General features: G+C 35.4%; 1 protein-coding gene across 1 annotated transcript in view; it reads left to right on the forward strand.

Moving 5' to 3' along the window:
• Nucleotides 1-25,662, forward strand: part of HOMER1 (homer scaffold protein 1) — a 151,215-nt gene that overhangs the window by 60,001 nt on the left and 65,552 nt on the right. Inside the window, exons 3-5 of the mRNA XM_004058645.5 lie at nt 2,280-2,411; nt 6,261-6,353; nt 14,270-14,409. Coding sequence (XP_004058693.1) covers nt 2,280-2,411; nt 6,261-6,353; nt 14,270-14,409 — 365 coding nt within the window. The remainder of the gene's footprint in view (nt 1-2,279; nt 2,412-6,260; nt 6,354-14,269; nt 14,410-25,662) is intronic.

Genomic DNA, 25,662 nt, shown 5'->3' on the forward strand with positions numbered 1-25,662 from the left:
GACCAACTACCAGCACATTGGTCAGTTTTCTTAGATGCCTATAAAACCTGTTGTTGACTCACTTTTGAGTTATTAGGGTCACGTATAAAATGCCCTTGTCTGTTAGAAAACACAGAGATCCCAGTTCAGATGTGCCCCCTCAGGACCAGCAAATCTAAGGCAGTGCCTACCAGTCTTGATTTCTTGCATTTCACTCTGTCACATCCTGGTCTTTACAGTACTTACTACTGTCTGAAATTACATTGGTCAGCTATTTATTTACTTGTATGTTTACTGACTCCTTTTATTCTAGACCGTAATTTCCAATTATATTGCCCCTCTTATTGTTGTAGCTCAAATTTTTAGAACTGTGCTTGGCATTTAAAAGGTACTCAATTAAAGTTGAATAAACGAATGATTCCTTACCATTTGTTGATAAATTCCTTACCATTTGTTGATAAATTCCTTCCTATTTAGTCTTTCATTTGATGACTTCATTTGATGCCATTCAAGTTAGAGCAGTTATTAGCCACATTTTACACATCCCAAATGACATGCTAAGAAAAGCAGTTTTTGAACTGAAGGGTAAGGAAACTGTATAAGTATGAATATGTAAATTTTGTCTGAGGTAAAAACACTTAATTGAGCATAAGGGCTCTCATATAACAGTGGACACATCTTCTGTCTGAGAGAAAGGAAGGGACCACTCTGTTTTACTGGTTTTTTTTTTTTTAGTAGGACAGGTGTCATACATTCATTTTTATGACTTCTCCAATACCTGCATAGCTCTTAAATATTTACTTTTATACTGTTGTTCACATGGTAAACAAATTTAGTTTTGTTCAGAAAATGCTCACATGGTAAGCAAATTTAGTTCAGAAAATGCTTGATGTATCATTCCACATTTAAGAGTTCAGTAGATGACTGCTTATGGATTTGTTAACATCTATCTATTACTATTGGAATCACTTTCTAATCTTAAATTTGGAGTGCGTTAGACTAAAAAAATGATTCCTCACTTTTATGGTATTAGCAGAGAGAATGAGTTAATATTTTATGATAATTGAAATTTATTATGGTGATCACCAAAGTTAATATTTAGTAACATGCTAAAATACTAGTTTTCTAAGAAATTATGTGTGAAACAAAAATGATAGCAATTCTCAATATCATGAATCTATACCACTTTATGAGAAAAGAAATGAGTATGCAGTTGACTCATGACACTGGTTTGAATTATGCAGGTTCACTTATACATGGATCAAAAAATACAGTATTTGTAGGATGTGAAAACCAAGTATTAGAGAGTTGACCTCGTATATGCAGGTTCTGCAGTGCTGACTATGGGACTTGAGTATGCATGGGTTTTGGTATACATAGGGGTCCTGGAACCAATCTCCCAAGTCTAGCAAGGAACACCTCTATATTTAGAGGTTTGTTTTTTCCTTGAGTAAAGGGGAAAAGTACTAAACGATTGCAAGTCTTTTCTGTATCATAATGTATTTCAGGTAAATCAGCTTGAAGAAAACTTAATTATGGATTTTAGAAAATCAGTGTCGGCCGGGCGCAGTGGCTCACGCCTGTAATCCCAGCACTTTGGGAGGCCGAGGCGGGCAGATCATGAGATCAGGAGATCGAGACCATCCTGGCTAACGTGGTGAAACCCCGTCTCTACTAAAAAAAATACAAAAAAGTTAGTCGGGCGTGGTAGTGGGCGCCTGTAGTCCCAGCTACTCAGGAGGCTGAGGCAGGAGAATGGCGTGAACCCGGGAGTTGGAGCTTGCGGTTAGCCGAGATCGCGCCACTGCACTCCAGCCTGGGCGACAGAGCAAGACTCCATCTAAAAAAAAAAAAAAAGAAAATCAGTGTCATATTTTCTGTGCATATTTTCATTTTTGAAAGATTCTTTGGAGGGTGGTACCCTACTTTTAAATAAACCACTATTAAGGCCTACCTTCTTCTAGTGATTATCATCCAAAATTAATAAATATTGATTCTAAACATTCAAAAGGAAAAAACTGACCATATTAAAAACTCTTTGACACTTTTTGGATCATAGGTAAACTTATTTGAGTGTAAAATGTTGAAATTTTTGATAGAGTGTCATCATATTTATATTTTAGTTAACATATTTCCACACTATCACTTATAATGCCAGAAACTATTTCTGTAACTATCTTTACGTATTTAACGTTGTGGCTTATTGATAATCTTAAGCTTTTATGTAACTGAATGGTCTTGTATTTAAATGCCTGTTTGCTGATTTTTTGCTGGTTGCTCATACTTGCTTTATTTTTTAGGCAATAATAAATAGTACCATCACCCCAAACATGACATTTACTAAAACATCTCAGAAGTTTGGCCAGTGGGCTGATAGCCGGGCAAACACTGTTTATGGATTGGGATTCTCCTCTGAGCATCATCTTTCGAAAGTGAGTTAAATCATAAAATTTGAATGAAAATCTTCATCTTCAAGTCATATATCTTAAATATATAATACCAAATGGAGAGTATAAAATATAGGAGAAATTTATTTAATATTCTCAAAACAACAGTAGTGACTTCAGAGCAAGAAGCAAGAGATCATTAGATTCTACTGTCACTTGGAAAATGTACACATTAAAAACAGTCACCATTGGTTGAGAAGGATTTATGTGGTTAATTGTCTGTGTGGTAGGAATTAAAAGGTGGGGATTATCACTTCAGAATGGATTTTTGTCAGAGATTAGTACCCTCAATTGGAGATGGTCTACAAGATAGGCAGATACCAAGCTCTTTTGAATTGTGAAAACTCAAGCTGACAGTGATATAGATTTCAGCATTTTGATGTAACAGCAGGTACATATAAATTACTGTGTTTAGGGGAAATTGTGCTTTATCTGGATGTGAAATACTCCGAGCTCTGATGCAGTGCAGACTGAGATACTATAGACATCATGAGGAATTTTTAGATAATACTCACCATGTGACCAGAAAGGCCAATAAAATGCAAAGCATCACCAGGCTAAATATTGGAAATAAGACAGTTCTCCTGTCAATAAGCAAAAGCCATGTAATGTTTATACCAGCAGCACCTTGGGTTCTTGTGGATGTTACACAGAAAAGAATATATAAGAAAAAACAATCTCAGTATACTAAGTGATCAAAGAGAAAAGTAAAACTCACTTTTCTCTTCAGAGCTTGTGCCTGCCAGACCTAAAGATTTATTCTTAAAACCTCTGTTTGAAGCATTCAGTTAAAAGAATAACCATATATTTTAAATACTTTACATATGATTTGGTATATGCAGGATCTGATACTGAAACTCAGGCTAGAGAGTTGAAATTATCCAAGTGCAGAGAAATCAGGCTCTTGTAGATATACACTGTTTATATTTACATTAAATTTTAAGCTGTTTACAGAAATTATTCTGTATTCAAATTCTTAAACTGGGTTCTTTTTAGAAATCTTACACTTTTATGAATATATATTGAATCTATTTTATTTTCTTCTAATTATAAACATTTCTTAACACTGTTTTCAAGTGTTTTTATTATCTTTTGGATATGAATTATAGTTTAAATCTCAATTTTAAGGGTATTTTAACTTTTGCCTTGGTGATTATAAATCATTTTCTGTAGGATGATTAAAACAAATATTAAGGCCGGGCACAGTGGCTCATGCCTTTAATCCCAGCACTTTGAGAGGCCAAGGAGGGCAGATCATTTGAGGCCAGGAGTTCAAGACCAGCCTAGTCAACATGGCAAAACCCCGTTTCTACTAAAAATACAAAAAAATTAGCTGGGTGTGGTGGCACACACCTGTAATCCCAGCTACTTGGGAGGCTGAGACATGAGAGTCATTTGAACCCAGGAGGCAGAGGCTGCAGTGAGCCAGGATTGTGACACTGCACTCTAGCCTGGGTGACAGAGCAAGACTCTGTCTCAAAAAACAACAACAACAAACAAATATTATCATTTTGGTTTCTCTTGTACACATCTTATTCTTTAAATGTATTTCTTGAACTGTGGTAAAATAAGAGTTTTACATTCAAAGTATCTCAGCATAACTAGGATACAGGTTTCCATTGAACATTGCCCTTCCATAAACAGTTCTGTTGAGAAATTATATGTTTATTCTAATACTTTTGCCATCATTCAGAACCTTTTTAGAACTTTGTGTTTTTTTTTTATTATTGCCTATTAAAGACTATAGCAAAAAAAAATCTATAAATATATCTTGCTGAATTTCTTAACTTGACAATACAAGAACTAAATCGTGGATTATTTTCTGAAACTTGCCTTAAATGCTTTTTGGGCTGAGTAATTTTGTCTGTAAATTAAGTTCTTCGTTACATCTTTCAAGTTACTGAGCAGCTAGCTAATGTAGTAAAGGAATAGTTTATTAACTTCTGTCAGTTCTACTCTTTTCCCTTGTTTGAACTTTTCTCTGAGAATGGCTTTTTTTTTTTTTAATTTTTTTCTGCTTTAAAGTTAGCATATGCTTTTGACCAGCCTTACTGGTGGTAAATCTAGTATTTGAGGGTAGGTTGAATATTGGGAAACAGCTCTTAAGCTCTTGGAGCCAATTCTAGCTTATATACTCACAGAACTTGGCTCCAAGAGCTTCAGATCAGTCTCTTCAGAATGTTTTGATCCAAAGATGACAAAATCATAATTTATTTTTCAGGCTACCTTGTAGACTAATTTTGGTGTTTTGCAGACTGTAGGAGGCTCAAAGGCGTTTATAATATTTTACATAAACAAAGCAAGTACATAAATATTCTAGCTTGTTTTATCAGTTAAAAGCCATGAGTAAGTCAAAACATTATAAGGGTTTGGAGAAGGCAATTCTAGACAAAGACATCTCAAAATAAGGGAAAGTACCATCGTTGAAAAGTGTGGTCTCTTAAGATTGAATGGTATGAGCAAAATTCTAGCTATGCTTGGATTGTTAGAGTGCTTACTAAGTTGTATTTTGTTATCATGGGAAATCTAAGCTGTCACTTTTTTATTTTGCTGAAAACTAAGGATATACAAATTAGCAATAGTGTAGATTTTTACGAAGTTGAGAAGGCTTTTAAAGATTAACTATTGTGGAATGTTAAACTAGTGTAAGAAAAACCTTGTATACTATTTCAGATTACAATAAAGAGAAGTTTTGTTTTGATTTCATTTCCACCAATGTGAGTGAGACCCTTGTAGCTTTGTATTCAGATGTTGTACTGTTTGGAGATACTCTGTTCAGTTGGAGAAGTATAGTAGCACAAATTCGCTTTCCTCAGATACACATTATAGGTAGAAGTGACAAGGTTTAAGGTAAGAAGGAAAAGTTGTGATAATCACGGCTTTAATTTTGACCCTCCTCCATCTCGCCAGGATTAGAGTATCACAGGCCTTTCCTTCCAAAATTTTTCTTCCCAAGATGGAAATGAAATCAGAGTTCATTTATGAGGGTTTGAGAAAGGAACTATAATTTCATGTTTTAATTACCAACTCTAACAGATATTTTAAGTTGCATAGGGATTTGGGGTTTTTACATGTAGTTATTATGTAGTCTTAACTTATTCTCACTGATAATAGTGATAGACTAGCTTCCACTTCCAAAACATAAATAGATATTCTTTGTGGCCAGGATGTTTTATAAAAGTTTCCTATGAGTTCCTAAGAATTAGCATTTCGTGTACAATAATTTTTGTTTTGAAATTGTTATCCATCTTAAAGACCATTGAGTATTATTCCTTTCTGCTGCTGTACATGAGCTATTCAGGAATCTTCGGAAATAAATTTTTAGTTATGTCAGTTAGTGAAAATAGTAAATATTACTATTTGTATTACTGAAAATGCATTGTGTATTAAGAGAGTTTATATTTTAGTAAAATTTAAAAGCATTTTCTAAATACTGTGATGTTTACAAGTGGATACTTGTGAAATTCAGTTTTCTCAATGATAAACATAGCACAGTACGCTTATGTTTACTGATTCTTTCCCCTACCTTGGTCTTAGTAAATTATTTCTGAACAACCAGGAGTCCTTTAGGTAAGCTAGCTGACTCTGAAGTCTAACTTAGCTATATCATGATGTTTTGAATAAGATTTGTCAAAATACTTCATAGTGCACAGACAAATGTTTGGAATTAGGTTTCATTTCCTGTCATTTTCATATTAGAAGCTATAATTGGTTTGGAGGCTATATTGCTTGTGTAGAGTCAGTTATTCAGAAAATGAATAACTTTACTAAGGTAAAAGTGGGCACTGTGACCTATTTTTATTTGGTTAATGTATGTAGTCTTTATACATTCAGTTTGCAGAAAAGTTTCAGGAATTTAAAGAAGCTGCTCGACTAGCAAAGGAAAAATCACAAGAGAAGATGGAACTTACCAGTACACCTTCACAGGTGGGTATATCATTTCTATTCTTAATTATGAACCTTGTTCACTTCAGACAATATCCTTCATGCCAGAATTAAATCTCCAAAGTACACACAGAAATGCACCCTTTAGTGTGGTGGCTCACACCTGTAATCCCAGGACTTTGATAGGCTTAGGTGGGAGGATTACTTGAGCCTGGGATTTCAAGACAAGCCTGAGCAACATAGGGAGACCTCATCTCTACAAAAAAAAAAAAAAAAAAAAAAAAAAAAAATTAGCCAAGTGTGGTGGTGCAAGCCTGTGGTCTTAGCTACTTGGGAAGCTGAGGTAGGAGGATCACTTGACTGGGAGGTCGAGGCTGCAGTGAGCTATAATTGTGCCACTGTGCTCCAGCCTGGGCAACAGCAAGACCCTGTCTCAAAAAGAAAAAGAGAGAGAGAGAAATGCACCCTTTACTTAATTTGTGCTGGTGGAAAAAGGTTTTTCTATATGCCAATGCCTACGAGAATATTTTTAATCAAAATTTCAGTTTAGTAATTCAATTCAAATTATTTAATGTGCTTGTAACTTAGCAAAAGTACATAAAGATCATGTGATAGTCAAATGTAACCACAAGGGGAGTCATAGGAAAAGTTCAGGAAAACAAGTTTATTATACTTGCTGGTCCTAGAAACAGGGAAAGTCTTAAGGTGGTCAAGAGACAGAAAGCAGGAGTGAGGGGAAAGCCAAGGTAGAGCTTTATTGGAATTTCCATCGGAAAGGTAAAGCAGGGGAGGGGAAATAGTTTAGGATTGGCTGGGTTAAATAATTTCAGGGGGCTCTAAACTGTAGGGGTGGTCCCTCATTGTCTGGTAACTGGCCCTGGGATGGATTAAGTTAGAGGAATATTGTCTCCTGGATCAGATGTATGGATCAGATAGAGGAGGTATGGCTCTGGATTGGCTGGTTTGCGTATCAGAGGCATGCTCTGGACTGGGCTCTTGCTGTCCTTAAGAATTAGCAAGCCCTAAAGGGGAGAAGCAGTCTCTTTGCAGCCAGAAAATTTTTAAAAAATATGTCAGAATGTCATAATATACATAAAGTTAAAATACATGCACGTGCGTGCACACATGCACAAACAATAGGGTTTGTTTTACATACTTTTATTATTTATTTATTTATTTTTGAGCTAGAGTCATGCTCTGTTACCCAGACCGGAGTGCAGTGGCACAATCTCGGGTAGCTGCAACCTCTGCCTCCCAGGTTCAAGTGATTCTCATGCCTCAGCCTCCCAAGTAGCTGGGATTATAGGCGTGCACCACCACACCTGGCTAATTTTTGCATTTTATTAGAGGTGGTGTTTTATCATGTTGGCCAGGCTGGTCTCCCTGGCCTCAAGTGATCCGCCTGCCTTGGCCTCCCAAAATGCTGAGATTACAGGCGTTAGCCACCGCCCAAGCCTGTTTTACATACTTTTAAAGTATACTTAAATCTGACAGCTGGAACATCTTTATGCTTAGCACTGAGACAATGGTTATAGGTTTTACAAAAGTATTACTTTTTCTTTTAACAAAGGACCTTTTACTTGTCCATCATAATCTTCCTTCAGTTGGAAGTTATATCTCCAAGTAAAGTTGATTAAATAGTTACATTTTGGTACTTTTATAATACAATGGTTTTACTGTATGATTAATATAGAATGCCACTATTTTCAGCTTTTTAATAGTAGGCTTTTCTAAAATTAATTTTTATTTTAATTGTATCCTACTAGTAGGATTCAGCTTTTGGCTGTTCTCCTCTGTAGTAATTATTTCTGAACTGTACTCAGTAGCTTTTATGGAAAGGAAGAATCAGATGTTACAGATGTTTCTCTGGAATAATGTCAGTAGTAGCAGATTTACATGGAACTTTCTTGAAGAAAATAGGAATTGCCTTGGAATTTAATAACTAACCAAATGATTGGAACAGTTTAGAAAATTATTTATTCTTTATCTCCCTCTCCACTTCTATCACCCAGCTCTATTTGGAAAACTACTGGTACAGAGAGTTGATTTTTTTTTTTTAATAAGAATAAAGGAGAGCTCTGTTAAATATGCTTAAAGTACATATTCCCTTAGACTAAAGGTGTACTCTGGGTTGAAGCCAAAGCTCCATTATACGTCTGTACATGCAGTGACCTGGAATAACTTTGATGATCATTTGAAACTTCTCTTGAATCTCTCTTCTATAAGTGCTGCGAAGGTGTAGTGATACTTTTAAACATAAAACCCCATTTAAAATTAAGTGGCGATACATATTGGGAGCTCTAGTTCCTCTGGTGAGTGATTCCAGTGTTATAAGAAGATCCAACAAACAGCACATTCAGTAAAAGAGTACTCAAAGGATTTTAATAAAATTGTGATGGATTAAGCTTTGCCATTGTAATTAGTTCCCGTTTCTCTAATCGTAACTTCCATTTTAGTTGAATTGGTCATGAACCATTATAAGTTGCTGCTAACACCTTGTTCCTCTTTGGTGGAAGGAATGACTTTAAGCCTCTGCTTTGATTAAAGGAATATATAAAAGATGCTTATATTTGAAAAATACTATGAAATATAAAGAATAAGGAAATAAGTTCATCACTATTTGAGAGCCAAAATATTTGGATCTTAATTTATCTTATCAAAACATTTGAAGCCTAATTGTCAATTTAATATACAGAAGCCAGAGAGAATCATTTTTTAAAAAGCATTTATCAGCCAGGCATGGTATGCACCTATAGTCCCAGCTACTCAGGAGGCTAAGGTGGGAGGACTGCTTGAGCCCAGGGGTTTGAGGCTGCATTGAGCTACAATCACGTCACTGCACTGCAGCCTGGGTGACAATATCTAATGTGTCTGTTTTAGTTTGAATTGTATGACCATTGGCCATGCCTACCCTGCTTGATTCTCAGTGGTTTAACCCCATCTGCTGAATTAATGCTGCCTGAAGAATGTAACGTAACTCTGGAATTTAGCAAAAGAACGGTTAAGTGGGGTAATTGATAATAGGTTAAACACGAAAATCGATAGTAGTAGAAACTTGGTTGGTCATAGCTTTTGTTTTTATTTGAGGGAGGTGTAAGAGACTGGTTAAAAGTTTGAGTCAGACAAACCTAGATATAAATTACTTTTCTGTTGCCATGTGATACACTTGGTTGTTTAACACAAGTGTGTTTATACATTTATAACATGAGTATTACATTACTTATAGAATCATTGATCATCATCAATAAGTATGGTAACGACACAGTGTCAGGTCATGGTTAATAATGGGAGTTCTAGAATCTGAATTTGAAACTGGGCTCCAACCCTTAATAGTTTTCTGAGCTTAGGCAAGTCTCTGTTTTTCTTCCTCTATAAAATGAGAATGAGAACAATATGTCCTTAATAGGAATATTGTGAGAATTAAACGAGGATTAGAAAGTACTTAGCATATAGTAGTAAATGCCTAATAAATGTTAACAACTGATGTGGTTGTAATGGGGAGGATGATGATGTAAGGCCTTAACATACTGTCTGGCACTAACAGTTATCTTTAAAAATTCAGATGCCTTAATTGTATGTTTATACAATATGTATTTGAAAAATACTATGTGTCAGAATTCTGCATCAGAATTCCCTGAAAGACTTGCTAAAACTCAGATCGGTGAGCTCCACTCCCAGACTGTCTGATTTAGTAGGTCTAAGATGGAACCCAAGGATTTGCATTTCTAACAAGTTTTCTAGGAGATGCTGAAGCTATTCCTATGTTAGATATTATATTATATTGTAGAATATTATATATGCCTAATTCAGTTGTGAGTATTATTTTAATTTTTTAGCCATTTACATTTTAGTCATTTCAAAGTATTTAGCCTGGCTTTCATTAAAATAACCACTCTAGTTTTGCATTCAAAATCAGTAGTTTACATAGTACTTAATTCAGTTTTATAATTATATAAATAGAATTGGCATAAACAGGTTTGGGACACATACAGCTGACTCTTGGTAAGCATTTGGTGCAGCTGGTGGTTGCAAAATATTCAAGCAGAGTAACAATTAACCCACTAACCCTAAGCATCAATCAGCCAATATACTTTACATAGCAAAGGAAGAGCATAAATTAATCCAGAAAGTCAGATTATAAGAACTTCTGTGGTTGTCACAAAATGGATTTCAGAAATGGTGGCTCTGGATGGTGACCAACTATAGGAAAAATGTATGACTGAGGATATGAGGATCTTGTTTGAGAGCTCAGCCTCATCTTCCTTTATGTATCGTTTTGCTGTCTTCTTTCTTTCCATTCTCACTGCCATGGGAATCTCAAGACTATTAGCTCCTCCCCAGTTTTTCAGTCAGGCCCTCTGCTGAGAAAACAGTGGTGTTCTCATCTTTGTTTAAGTATAAAACTGGAATGGACTGAGTCTTCCATGAATGTTTGTTAAATGGTAAAGAGAGGGCCTTGTTTTCCTTAAGCCAACAAGGTTGAAACTGTAATGGGAATTTAATTTCAGGTTTTATTGGCATGAAATGGAAGGTGGTAGTGGTATTTGGTATAGTGGGTCATGGCAGTGCTGTGTACCTCCCCAGCCCATCCTTCCAATACACAGTAGGTCATTGAAACCACCCTAAAGGCTTGTCCTAGAGTGCGGGTCAAGGTCAATTTTTTTCCATGTGTTCTAGAATATTTTTCATTTTTTGGCTTTCATAGCCGAAATTTCAGTTGTGGGTTTTATTTTAATTTTCACTTAAGTTACCCACTTCACAAATGGGTAGGAAGAGAGAATTCTTAAGAAGCATTTCCTGAATCTCACATCTGTGCTCAGGTGCCTTTTTTATAATAGGTTGCATCTGTTAGTTTTGATTTCCTTGATACTCTCTCAGATTTGTTCTTCCAAAAATAAATTATTTCTTCAGTGTTACTGTCCTTTTTCTTACTGTAGATTATTTGTTTTGGTGGGAGTTATAGGGAGAGTTTCTCAGAAAAAAAATGAGATGTAAGTGGTTTTATTTTCTCAAAGCAAGGATATAAAGTCAATAGAAAAGATTATTTGATCTGTTTTTATTTCATTTTATTTTTTGCTTTTTTTTTTCATTTTTCTTATCAGCTTTGGATACACACACACACACACACACACACACACCAAAAAAGAATAACTGAAGTAGGATGTTTAGGAAATTACACACAATTTAGATTAAAAAAAGAAATAGATGCTTAGAATATGTTAAATAAAAAACATGTTTCAAGTACTATTTTTAGCATATGCAAAATTTCTGGAAGGTTTTACAGAATACTTTTGGCTACCTCTGCGGTAGTTGGAGGGAAAGAGGGTTTCATTTTCCTTTTGTGCCCTCGTGTACTGTTGGAATTTTTTGTTGTTTCTCATCAGTAAATACTAATTTTATATTTTTAAAACTGACTTTAAAAAAACCCAAGTTCTCGATTGGTTCAGAATAAAAAGTTAAATTAAAAAAATAAAATACCATGGTTTGGGTGGGCTTTTTGTTTTTTATTTTAGGTATAATGACCTAGAATAACTATGCCTTTACTTAAATATAGCTAATATTCAAGTTTTCTGAAGAAAAACTTGCTGCTTTGAGATGTTGGAATTGCTACAACCTCTATCCCTTTCTTTCTCCCCTTCTTAACTTGCCCCTGGGAACAGTCTTTCTACTTTAGTAGCATTAACATTTGTAGCCTCCCCAAGTTCCATGCCTCAAACCCTACTCCCTCTTATATTACCCTCAAAGTGACCGGAGCATTTATCCCAGAAGATGGTAACAACCATGAGTCAAACTGCTACTGCTCTTCCTCTCTCTCTTTTGATCCTAATGTACTTTTGCACACTCTTGTCAACCAGTTCCAGCAAATCCCTGAGTTAATCCTTAATTGCTAACCCTAGTTATGCCCTTTAAGTTTAATAAGGTAATTTATTTTTATTTTTATTTTTTATTTTGAGATGGAGTCTCACTCTGTTGCCCAGGCTGGAGTGCAGTGATCTCGGCTCGCTGCAACCTCCACCTCCCAGGTTCAAGCGATTCTCCCACCTCAGCCTCCCGAATAGCTGGGACTACAGGCACCTGCCATCATGCCCAGCTAATTTTGTTTGTATTTTTGTAGAGATTGGGTTTCATCATGTCAGCCAGGCTGGTCTTGAACTCCTGACCTCAGGTGATCCGCCTGCCTTGGCCTCCCAAGGATTACAGGCGTGAGGCACCACGTCCCGGCCGGTAATTTGTTTCTGTTATCATTTCTACTGAATTGAATCTTCACCAATTTTAACTGTTTAGCAGGTTGCACATTCAACCTTTCATTATTTTAGTTTGCCTTGGCCTGTCTTGGAGAGAAATAAGCCTGATTTGTTAATACCAGAGATGATTATTTTATGATATCTTACTGGCTGGTTAAATTTTTTCTGACTAATTAATATGGTCCATAACTGACCTAGAAATAGTCACTTTGTGATTGCTATTCCCATTATTCACTTAATAGGATGTGACTTTGTTGTAAAACATTTTTATATTGTCACATTATACTGTAGATTTTATTTGTGCATTGACTGTCAGCTAAAGGAAACAGCTGATTTAGGAGAAAGATTTAATAAAAATGAAATTAAAGGTCAAAATTAGAAGTTTTACTGAAAATTGAAAAATAGTTAAGTGATAATGTGGAATTAAGAAAGTATCCTTTTGATCTTTAACAGCTTGTATAGTTTATAGCATTATGGAACCATTAGTTAAAATACTTAAATGTGAAATAAAATTCATACAGCAGTATAAAACCAGAAGTCTCAAAAACAAAAGTCTCACCAGTTAATATTTACATATTTTTTCTAGCACTTCATGTGTAACATTCTAAATGTGAAGAATATAAATATCATAACCCAGTTACTGTTTTACATTCTGATTTTTAAAAATTATATGCTACATTGCTCATATTTGTCTTATTTTTGTTAGAGGAAATCTTGTATTTTTTTAAGTTGACAAATTATGATCATTCCTAACCACTTCCCTGTTGGACACTTATTTTTTTCTCCCAAATATAGACAGATATTTCATTTGTGACATTTTTTTGCCCAGGGATCATAAGAGGTCCACCAAGCTGCTCTTTAACAGTCTGGTTTTAGCACCTCCCCTAGTTAATAGGTCTATCAAATGACTCCTCATTCTGATTTCCAATATCAAATTTGGATAATCTGATGGTGGCAGATATAAGTGTCAGCTTGAGCTTCATTTTAAATTCAATTTATTTAAAATGACATAAATTTTAATGTTATTTAAATAAATTTACTTTGAAAGGAAAATCTTAATGAAAAGTAGAAATAAGACAGGAAATTTTGTAAAGAAAAGTAATTCCATTATGAGTACCAGACAAGATAAGTTGAAATGCACTAACATCATTATAGATAATAGGTTATAGAGGCATTTCTTCTTGCTTTTCTAAGTAGCTTTATAGGGATTGAAAAGTAGGGCAGATAAAACGTGTTGCAAATTTCATTCACCCCTTTGCCCTCCCCCTCTCCTCATCCACTTCTTCTCCTGTACCCCTTCCGTTATCTACTTCTTCCACCAAAATCACATCTTCTTGCATTTTTGTGCATCTTTTCTTCTGAAGTATAGTAATTCTTTGAATATCTTTTATTCTGACCAATTAGTTAAATAAACCAAACATTTTTAAATTATTCAAAACTGTTTCTAAATTGTGTTATATTTCCATTTCTAAATTGTATGTTTCAGAGAGTTTTCTTGTGAGTAGCCCAGCTTCAAAAAACTTTTTCTCCTAGCTTGCCGTGAATAAAAAATAAAAATTTCCATGTTTTGTGTTTTTAAGTCTTTGACTCAAATTTCAGTTGAAATTTGGTTCATCAGTAAGCATACATCCAAGGCAGTTTTAACCTCAAGATGATATTTTGTACTTTAACAAAAGTGTAACTGCTTTTTATCCCTCACTCCTTTTTTTAAAGGAATCCGCAGGCGGGGATCTTCAGTCTCCTTTAACACCGGAAAGTATCAACGGGACAGATGATGAAAGAACACCTGATGTGACACAGAACTCAGAACCAAGGGCTGAACCAACTCAGAATGCATTGCCATTTTCACATAGGTACAGATTCAATTCAGCAATTATGATTAAGTAAATGTGTAAATATGGAAATGTTTGGTTTCAGGAACCCTTGTAGTTACAAGCTTTGAGTGAAAATTCTAGGTTGACTTTGACTTTTTTTTTTTTTTTTTTACTGCTTCTGTTAACCTCAGAAATGAAATGCACAAACTTTTTATTAATTTATAGTTTATAGTTGCATAGATGGACTGCAGTGAACATTTCCTTTATGTAGAAAAAGGAGCACTAGGCTAATTACAGTACAAATTGTTTTTCAGTGAAATAAAATCTTGTAAGTTGCTTCTACCTGTCTTTTAACATAGCCTCTAAAAGGCCTCCTTTATTAACCTGGTTTCTATTTTTGTGTATGTTCTTGAAGGTTATAAGTTGGAATTTTTTTTTAAGTAGGATTTCCACTCTGAAATTAAGCTTTATCATAGTCTTTGAGGTGATCTCACCACATGATTTCACAGAAGGAAACAGTGGGATAACTTTTAGCATGGGTTTGTTAATGTTAATGGCAGATTTATCTTTGCACACCAACTAACAGGAGATAAGTCTTCACTTGCTTTTGAATTTTAAAAGAATCTGTTTCTCTGAAAACATACTGTTTATCCTAAATGTGTTCCAAACCAGTTACATTCATTATTGGCCATACTTGGTGTATTTAGGATGTAAGGAGGTCTGTGCAATTGCAATCTTGCAAATGTAAAACAAGTACCTATCAGTCATCTGTTTTAAAGTTAATTTTTTATCCTTCTTTGGAAACTTTTCACTAGGTTAGTTTTAGTTAAAATTAGGAAAACATTTTCCTTCATTGAACATTTCTTTTGGGGACCAATTTTTAAAAAATCCTTTGGCATATTAAGCAAAATTGAAGTGAAGTGAGATACTCTTCAACCCTCTTTCTCATGAGAATTTTTATTTCGATTGAAATTTGTTGAATATTAAGGGCATAGGATTAAATATAGTAGAGGCTAACTTTGGGAGACCTCATTGTCAGGCTGAGGAAGAAGAAAAAATTAGTTAAGGTTTTTTAAGGAATGGCCAGGTGCAGTGGCATATGCCTGTAATCCCAGCACTTTGGGAAGCTGAGGTAGGAGGATCACCTGAGGACAGGAGTTCAAGATCAGCCTGGGCAACATAGTGAGACCCCTGTCTCTAAAAATATGTAAAAACTTAGGCCAGGCATGTTGGTGCACACACCTGTAGTCTTAGCTACTTGGGAGGCTGAGGCAGGAGGATCACTTGAGCCTGGGAATCCAAGGCTGCAGTGAGCTACGATTGTGCCACTGTGTTGCAGCCTGAGTGACAGAGTAAGACCTTGTCAATAAAAAACAAAAAAGGTTTGTTTAGGGATGAACAGAGGAAAACTGTGAGGCTATTCTAATTTGTTGCTAACAGTGCTAATAATTTTACATAAAACAGTAGATATATTGTGGAGTTATAGATTTATTGTTGTGGTATAACGATATTTTCTGTTTATAGTGATAAAGATGACTGAACACATGAAAAATTTTAGTTCTTTCTATCTGAATAATACGTTGACATTACATAGTCTTTTAAAATATGCAGTTACAATTAAATAATCATATTAGTATGCAATTTTAAAAAATATTTTACTATGTTGAGGAAAGGAAAAATTTTCTTCCTATTAAATTATATTTAACATATCCATTTAATAAACAGACTTAAAACTTCACTGAACATAATTATATACTTGATTTCTTTGGCTAACACTTAAATTGAGCCATCTGTGTGGAATACTGTAGCATTTAGAAATAAGAAATTCTGTATTTAACATTTGTAAAAGCTATTTCTAGTTTACTTTATGCACCTAAAATTTTCTAAATGTCTACGATTTTGTTAATCCTTAGTATTTGGAGTTACTACCTGGAATTGGTCTTCTCTACGGTTTTTCTCTGTTCTCAAGAGTCTAACAAGAGTTACTTTGACTTGAAGTACATAGCTGCTTTGACTACTGGAATTTATAGATGAGTCATGGAGATACTTGACAGAGTTCTGAATATAAAATTTAACAGGTCAATTTAAGTTTTTAATTATGTGAAAGGTATTACATAATCTTGTAGTTCTTATTGAAAAATACTTCACAGGATTTTTTAAGACATTCTCTGAACTTGTTTTGATTTTACATTAATCAGTATTAATCAGTATTTAGCTAGTTACTTGACTGAAAAACAAGATTTCCACCTGAGGTATAGAACATTGAGTATTTTAAGTTAATGCTAGAATCCCAGAATATCAGAGCTAGAAGAAACCTCAGAGATGATATAATCCATGATTTTCCAAACTATGGTTGTTTGGTATCAATTTAATAGGCCATTTGTGGCTTTCTGAAAAATGACATATAATGAAACCAAAGAGAAAAACATTACAGTAAAACTCATATTGAGGGTAGAAACTGTTTCAGTACTGTACATATATGTGTGTGTGCTGACTATATTGTAAAATGTCAAAGTTTGAAAGTGTGTGCCTTTGGCATGTGGAAGACTAAATCCCAGAGGTTAGGTGAGTTGCGTAAGTCACTTAGTTCATTAGTAACAACTGTGAGTCTACAACTCAGCTCTTTGATTCTGGTATGCACTGTCAGTTACAGTACATTAGGCAAATACCCAACACAAGCACACTGTTGTGTCAGGAAGTTAGTAACTGTTCCTATCCTAGGAGACCTATATGGAAATAAGATCCGTGTTTTATGATTAGAAACAGATTATTGAAATAAATTTTATTGAAATCTAAAACTCACAAGTTTTTAAACTGGGTACAGTATTATTTTTTCCCATCACAAAGGAACACAATTAAAATCTTATTTATTTATTTAGAGACAGAGTCCCACTCTGTTGCCCAGGCTGGAGTGCAGTGGCTCAATCTTGGCTCACTGCAAGCTCCGCCTCCTGGGTTCACGCCATTCTCCTGCCTCAGCCTCCCGAGTAGGTGGGACTACAGGCGCGCGCCAGCATGCTCAGCTAATTTTTGTGTTTTTAGTAGAAACGGGGTTTCACCCTGTTAGCCAGGATGGTCTCAATCTCCTGACCTCATGATCCACCCGCCTCAGCCTCCCAAAGTGCTATAAAATCTTAAGTTTTTAATGCTTATTTAGACTATATTGTCTTCCTTCTCCAATATGTGTTTTAGCAGAAAAGAATGAATAGCAAAAAAATTTTTTGCCAGTATTTCTGTTTTAGTTGATTCCATTTTACTGCTAAATAAGGAGCAAAATCACTAGAATGTCTATGTGCTAAAAAAAAAAAAAAAAGATGGGATATAGGGAACAGTGATCTAGTCAGTCAGATTAGTTAAGAGTTGACTGTAGTAATAGCTACTTAGCAAGCCATTTGTTCTTTTCTTAAAATTCAAATTTTTGACTAAACCTCATGAATTTGTTAATTAACATGTCAAAAGAAGGTCCTACTTTTCGTTTAGCACTGAAAGTTTTAGTAATGTGGTTAGTTTGTTCTTTAAGTCTTTCTTAAAAAGTTACTTAGCTTTAGAGAAATAAGCAAGATTTAGAACATTTTTAGTATTTATAACTTTTTATTATAAAAAATTTCAAGCATACATCAGAGAGAAAATACTATAATGAACTCCTATAAACATGTCACCTGCCTTCAACAGTTATGAAAAAATGGCCAGTCTTGTTTCATCTCTGCCCTCATCTACTCCTCCTCCACTGTGTTATTCTTAAAGCAAATTCACAAATACTTTTCTAAAATTACTTTTGAACTTTTGAAAAACTTATTTACTAAGCTATTACAACTTTTTATATCATACCTGATTCAGTGGTGTTATAGATTACCTTGAATCATTTACTACTTTCTTTGATTTTTAGCTATACAGCTGAACTAAATTTTAAATGTATGAGCTGCTCAATACTCCTTAGTCAAGTGCTATAGTACTGTATTATATCCTTGTCATAAACTATGCAAAAACATTCTTATTGAATAAGCTTCAGTGAATTAATACTGTTTTAGTGTACTTATTTTTAAAGTTTAGAGACGTGTAAAAAAGGGAGATCATGAGGATGAAATGTTTACTGATTTTTTGGGGGGAAATGTTATTAAATTTTATCTAAATTGCTATTTCTTTCTAAAAACATTTTTTAACCTAAATGATAATGTCTTTTGAGATTGAGCAGGTATACACTTGAACATCCTTTGAAACCAATCTTAGATTAGCTATATATCAAGTAAAGTAGCTATATTCTAATAGGCTGGCATATACGTAAGAGGGAAGGTTTTGTTCTCTTTCCAGGGAATTCTTGTTTGCTTCGTAGCATCAGCTGTCTAGAATTCTAGAATTTACTTTTTTTTTAAAATAAATAATAATAGATTTTTTAAAAAAGATTTAAAGCCACGGAAAATTATCTTGGAAATAGTTGATTTTATAGTATTCCAGTGCTGTCACAATGTAATACTGAAAACTAAAAGTTTTCATTTTGTTCATTACAATTTTTTGATCCTCAAATATGGTACAATATAGATAAATAATTGTTGTCATATTTTCGAGAGTTCAGAAAAGACATATACATTAGCAGTTTGTGAAGCTATTTTTGTACTGATAAATTTTAATAACAGTTTGATTACGTTGATAGAAAATGGGCTCTTTTAAACACTGGTTATATTTAGATTCTTCTAATGTTTAGATAACGTGTTCTCATGGTGCTTCTAGAATTTATGTATTTTTGGGGATATTGCATGTACCTTCTATTCTGTTAAAGAGATTGTTTTCTGCCACATTATGTGTTTCCAACAGATAATCATTAAAGGATGTATGCAGAAATATTATTTTCCAGCATATTAGTCTTGCTTTATATCAGTATAACTACAGTTTTATCACAATGTATGACATCTGTATGGGTTTACTCCATGTGTATTTATCATCAGAGTTTTAGAAACACTCTACTTTAAAACTATGACTAGGAATTTTTGTGCAATTTCAAAAACTAAATTTCACTGGAAATTTTACATAGCATTTTAACTAAATGCTACTTAAATACAAAAACACCAAAATAAGTACAAAATTTTTATATTTAACAGAATAAATGCAAACTAAAATACAAAAGGAAGTGCTTAATCTTTTTTTGTTTGTTTGTTTTTCTTGAGATGGAGTCTCACTCTGTTGCCCAGGCTGGAGTGCAGTGGTGCGATCTCAGCTCACTGCGACCTCCACCTCCCGGGTTCAAGCCATTCTCCTGTCTCAGCCTCCCAGGTAGCTGGGATTACAGGCTTACATCACCACGACTGGCTAATTTTTGTATTTTTAGTAGAGACAGGATTTCAGCATGTAAGCCAGGCTGGTGACTGAGGTCGAACTCCTGACCTCAAATTATCCACCTGCCTCGGCCCCGCAAAGGAGATTACAGGTGTGAGCCACCACGCCCAGCCCTGATCTTAAATATAGTTTGGATTTACTGTACTTTTAAGATGATAAAAACAGGAAAAAAGTGAGTGGCTGTTAAGAGCTCTCAGGTACTATATTCTCCACACTGTGACATGTTTCCCTTTTTAATGGGTAGTAAGCAAATCTTAGATTATAGTAATAAACTAGAATAGAAATAATTTCTGGGGATAACTTTTGTTTGGATGAGACTGTGGACTGTATGTAAAGCTGGGACTTGATTTCACAAGAAGTGACTTTATCATTGATATAATTGTAGGTGAAAAATTTAAGTTGTAGGATTCTCCTTAATAATTGACTTAAATATCATTATTCCTCCACTATCAAACCTCAAAAACTAGATTAAGTTTTTCTAGATTAATTTGAAGGCAAGGAATATTTGTGAGAGATCATAACTTAACAATTTAGAGATATCAGAATTTTTTTACTATAATTGTGAACAATAGTATTTTATAAGAAGTACGGTAGTAATTTGGTCATGTACCTTGTTCTGCATTCTCTGGAAACTGAGAAGCAGTTTATATATTTTAAAATAAGATGAAATAAGAAATATAATTTAGTGACTAAGAGTGTTTATTAGCTTTCTGAATAGATACATTTACATTTTCATGTCTTGATTTTTTTTAAGAACTGACCTTCATTCTCTAAAGATTTTGAGGAAAGTGTTAAAATTTGCTAAAGCATTTTGTCAAGCACTATCACTTGGTAAAGATTATTCACAAGAAAAAAACTATTCTTTATGTGAGATAAAGACATTACTAACCCACCTCCAATGGCGATTAGACCCTTCCTCTTCTCTACCTCTGCCTTACTGTTATAGTTAATGGGAAAGAATTGTTCATCAATCCATTCCTAGTGATTCTCAGTTTCTCTTTTCAAGAAGACTAGCTGGAATTACAGGTGTCGTCATTTGCCATGGAACAGATCGATCCTAGATTAATTATGATCTCTTTCTTGTGGAGGGCTTTAAAAAATTCCTTTTTCCCCTCCATTTCTGTTCTTAGCCTGCTACATGGGGATTTCATTGGAAGGGAGGTAGGTGATACGGACAGTTTTGCTCTAGGACGTAGGGAAGAATGTTTTTTTTCCTTTGGATTTGGCCATCTTTCCTCTTACCAAAATAGTTAGGGCCAAGATCAAGGTGTAAACCTAGGCAGAGGCCAGGCAAGCCACAAAATGTGTGACATTTGTGATATATGTGACAGTAAATAGTGGTAAGGCCTTTGGTAAAATGGAGTGTGCAGGGTTCACCTAAACATATTAAAGCTGTTTAAAATGAAGCCAAAAGAGGTTGGAGACTAGGTAACCCACATAGTTTCTAGTCTACACCTTTAAAAGAAATCTCTGCAAAGATTGGACCCAGTTCTTGCTTCATGGGGATAATACATAAGATTCATACTTCATGTGGAAATAAGGTCACGATCACTGATATTGAAAGTGGTCATTCTCCAGGGACTGCCTTCCTTGTAGAATGTGTCAAATGTAGATATGACTGAACAGTTTAAATAAATGTACATTGTACTTTTGTTTTCTGTCTGCCATTTTCCATTTAGAGTTTAGCTTGGCCGTATATTCACTGTTGACAAAATTGTTAATTTTGGGGACCTTGTTTTATTATATCTCAGCTTTATTGAGATATAATTCAAATACTAAATAACAACTACCTCAGGTATACAATTCAGTGGTTTTTAGTATATTCACAGAGTTGTATAACCATCACCACAGTGAATTTTAGAACATTTTCGTTACTCCCCACCCCCAAAAAACCCTGTACTCATTAGTAGTCATTCTCCCTATACACCCACACTCTCCCTCCACCTACCCTAGGCAACCACTAATCAACTTTCTGTCTTTGTAGATTTGCCTATTCTGAACGTTGCGTATAAATGGAATCATAATATATGGTCTTTTGTGACTGGCTCCTTTCACTTAGCATGTGTTGTTTGTTTGTTTGTTTGTTTGTTTGTTTTGAGTCTTGCTCTGTCACCCAGGCTGGAGTGCAGTGGTGCAATCTCGGCTCACTGCAACCTCCGTTTCCCAGGTTCAAGCAATTCTCCTTCCTCAGCCTCCCGAGTAGCTGGGATTACAGGAGCACACCACTATGCCGGCTAATATTTTTTGTAGAGATGGGGTTTCACCATTTTGGCAGGCTGGTCTCGAACTCCTGACCTCAAGTGATCCGCCCACCTCGGCTTCCCAAAGTGCTGGGATTACAGGTGTGAGACACTGCGCCAGGCCAGCATGTGTTTTTAAGGTTGATCCATGTTATAGAATGTATCAGTATTTCATTTCCTTTTCTTGTCTGATATTCTTGCTCTATGGATATACCATGTTTTATTTATTTTTATTTTTTTATTTTTATTTTTTTGAGACAGAGTCTTGCTCTGTTGCCAGGCTGGATCTCAGCTCACTGCAACCTCTGCCTCCTGGGTTCAAGCAATTCTCCTGCCTCAGCTTCCCGAGTAGCTGGGACTACAGGCGCGCGCCACCATGCTCAGCTAATTTTTGTATTTTTAGTAGAAACGGGGTTTCACCATGTTGGCCAGGATGGTCTCGATCTCTTGACCTCGTGATCCACCCGCCTCGGCCTCTCAAAGTTCTAGGATTACAGGCGTGAGCCACCACGCCCGGCACCATGTTTTATTTATCCATCCATCAGTTGATAGACATTTTGGTTGCTTCCACTTTTTGAAAGTTCCAATATTATGAATAATGCTGTTATAAACATTTGTGTATGAGTTTTTGTGCAGACGTATGTTTTCAATTCTCTTGAGTATATACCTAGTAGTAGAATCACTAGGTTATGTGGTAATTCTATGTGTAGCCTTTGGAGGAACTGCAAAGCAGCTGTGCCATTTTGCATTCCCACCAGCAGATATATAAGGGTTGTGATTTCTCCATGTCATCAGCACTTGTTATTGTCTGTCTTTTTTATTATAGCTATCCTGGTTTAAGTGTGAAGTGGTATCTCATTGTGGTTTTCATTTGTATTTCGTTGATGGCTAATGATATTGAGCATGTTCCCATGTGCCTTATTAGTGACTTGTGGGTATTCTTTGGAAAAATGGCTGTTCAGATCCTTTGTTCATTTTTAATTAGACTGTTTGTCTCTTTGTTGTTGAGTTGTAGTTCTTTATAATTTCTAGTTATTAACCTCCTACCAGATAATTGATTTTTAAATATTTTCTTCAGTTCTATTAGTTGTGTTTTCACTATTTTTTTTTTCTTGGTGCTTTGCAGCACATATGTTTTAATTTTTTTTTTTTTTTTTTTTTGAGAAGAGTCTTGCTCTGTCCCCCAGGCTGGAGTGCAGTGGCTCAATCTCGGCTCACTGCAAGCTCTGCGGCCTGGGTTCACGCCATTCCCCTGCCTCAGCCTCCCAAGTAGCTGGGACTACAGGCGCCCGCCGCCATGCCTAGCTAATTTTTTTAATTTTTAGTAGAGACGGGGTTTCACCGTGTTAGCCAGGATGGTCTTGATCTCCTGACCTCGTGATCCACCTGCCTCTTCCTCCCAAAGTGCTGGGATTACAGGCGTGAGCCACCACGCCCAGCCAATGTTTTAAATTTTTAAATAAGTCTAATTCATTTTTTTCTTTCTTGCACTTTTGGTATCATATCTAAGAAATCACTGCCTAATCTAAGGCTACAGTGATTAACACATATGTTTTCTTCTGAGAGTTTTATAGTTTTGGCTCTTAGATTTAGGTCTTTGGTCCATTGATTTTTATATATGATGTGAGACAGAGGTCCACATCTATCCAGTTGTTCCAGCACCATTTGTTGAAAAGACTGCTTTTTATACACTGAACCTTGGCACCCTTGTCAAAAATCAGCTGATGGTAAATATGAGGGTTTATTTCTGGAGTCTTAATTATGTCCCATTGGTCTCAATGTTTATGCCAGTACTGCACTTTGTTTTTTTCAGACAGAGTCTTGCTTTGTCACCCAAACTGGAGTGCAGTGGGGCTGTCTTGGCTCACTGCAACCTCTGCCTCCTGGGTTCAAGCGATTTTCATGCCTCAAAGTGATTCTCATGTCTCAGCCTCCCGAGTAGCTGGGATTATAGGCATGCGCCACCACTCCCAGCTAATTTTTGTATTTTTAGTAGAGACGGGATTTCACCATGTTGGCCAGGCCAGTCTTGAACTCCTGACCTCAAGTGATCCTCCCGCCTTGGCTTCCCAAATTACAGGTGTGAGCCACTGTGCCCGGCCTACACTGTCTTAATTAATATATCTTTGTAGTTAAGTTTGAAATTGGGAAGTATGATCCCTTCGGTATTATTTTCAAGATTGTTTTGACTCCTCAGTACCTAGAATTTCCCTATGAATTTTAGTGCCTAGAAATTGTATATGAATTTCCTTGTGTGTTTCTTCAATGAAACCAGTTGGGATTCTGATAAGGATTGTATTGTATTGAATATGTAGATCAGTTTGGAGCTCACGGCCAAAATGTTCCTCTTAATGTTAACTTTTGTGATCTACGAACGTGAGCTGTTTTCCCATTTATTTGGAGCTTCTTTAATTAATTTCAGTGATGTTGTTTGGTTTTCAGAGTATAGATTTTCTTCTTTTGTTAAATGTATTCAGATTTTTTTCTTTTTGGTGCTATTATAAATGAAATTGTTTTGTTAATTTCACTTTTGAATTGTTCATTGTTAGTATATGGAAGGATGATTGATTGTTGTGTAGTGATCTTGTATCCTATAAACTTACTGAACGCATTTATTAGTCTTAATCATTTTTTAGTGGGTTCCTTAGGATTTTCTTTTTTTTTTCTTTTTTCTTTTTTTTTTGAGACGGAGTCTCGCTCTGTCCCCCTGGCTGGAGTGCAGTGGCGCGATCTCGGCTCACTGCAAGCTCCGCCTCCCAGGTTCGCGCTATTCTCCTGCCTCAGCCTCCCGAGTAGCTGGGACTACAGGCGCCCGCCACCGCGCCCAGCTTTTGTTTTTGTATTTTTAGTAGAGACGGGGTTTCACCGTGTTAGCCAGGGTGGTCTCGATCTTCTGACCTCGTGATCCGCCCGCCTCGGCCTCCCAAAGTGCTGGGATTACAGGCGTGAGCCACCGCGCCCGGCCACCTTAGGATTTTCTATATATAAAATTATATCATCTGTAAATAAAGATAGTTTACTTCCTCCTTTCCTATCAGGATATCTTTTCTTTTTTTTAAACTCATTGCTCTAGCTAGAACCTGTAGTACAGTGTTGAATAGAAGTGACAAGAGTGGACATCTTAATCTTGTTCCTGATAGAAGGAAAGCATTGAGTCATTTACCATTAAGTATGATGTTAGCTGTATGTTTTTCATGGATGCTCTTTATCAGGGTGAGGAAGTTCCCCTATATTCCTAGTTTTTCAGTGTTTGTTTTTTTCTATTAATGTTTGTTCCTATTGATTAATGATTTCCTCTTATACCCTCAGAACTTGATGGCTTTAGGAATTTATTCATTGACAAATAGAACAATATGCTTTCTTATGTTTATTTCTTAAAAGCTAATTGATGGTTTATTTTAAAGGAAAAATGAACTGGACTAAAGAGGAAGAATTCTTACTAAAATATCACTGTTTTTAAGAGCTCTTCACTGAGTATCAGTTTTCCTATGTAAAAATATGAAACCTTCCTGTCTTCTAGCATTTTATCTCTCCAAAATAGGTGAGGTAGCTCTTATAGAGAGTGGGAATGGGGGTACATTTGCTGTCTGATTTTTAAAGAGGTTTAGTTGATTTTTTTCCTTTAATTTGTTTTTAATTGAAAGAAAATAATATAAAAAAACCTTGAAGAAAGGAAAGGAAGGAAGGAAAGGAAGGAAGGAAGGGAAGGAAAAAAAGGAAGGAA

This window comes from Gorilla gorilla, chromosome 19, assembly GCF_029281585.2.
Source record: "Gorilla gorilla gorilla isolate KB3781 chromosome 19, NHGRI_mGorGor1-v2.1_pri, whole genome shotgun sequence".
NCBI lineage: Eukaryota > Metazoa > Chordata > Mammalia > Primates > Hominidae > Gorilla > Gorilla gorilla.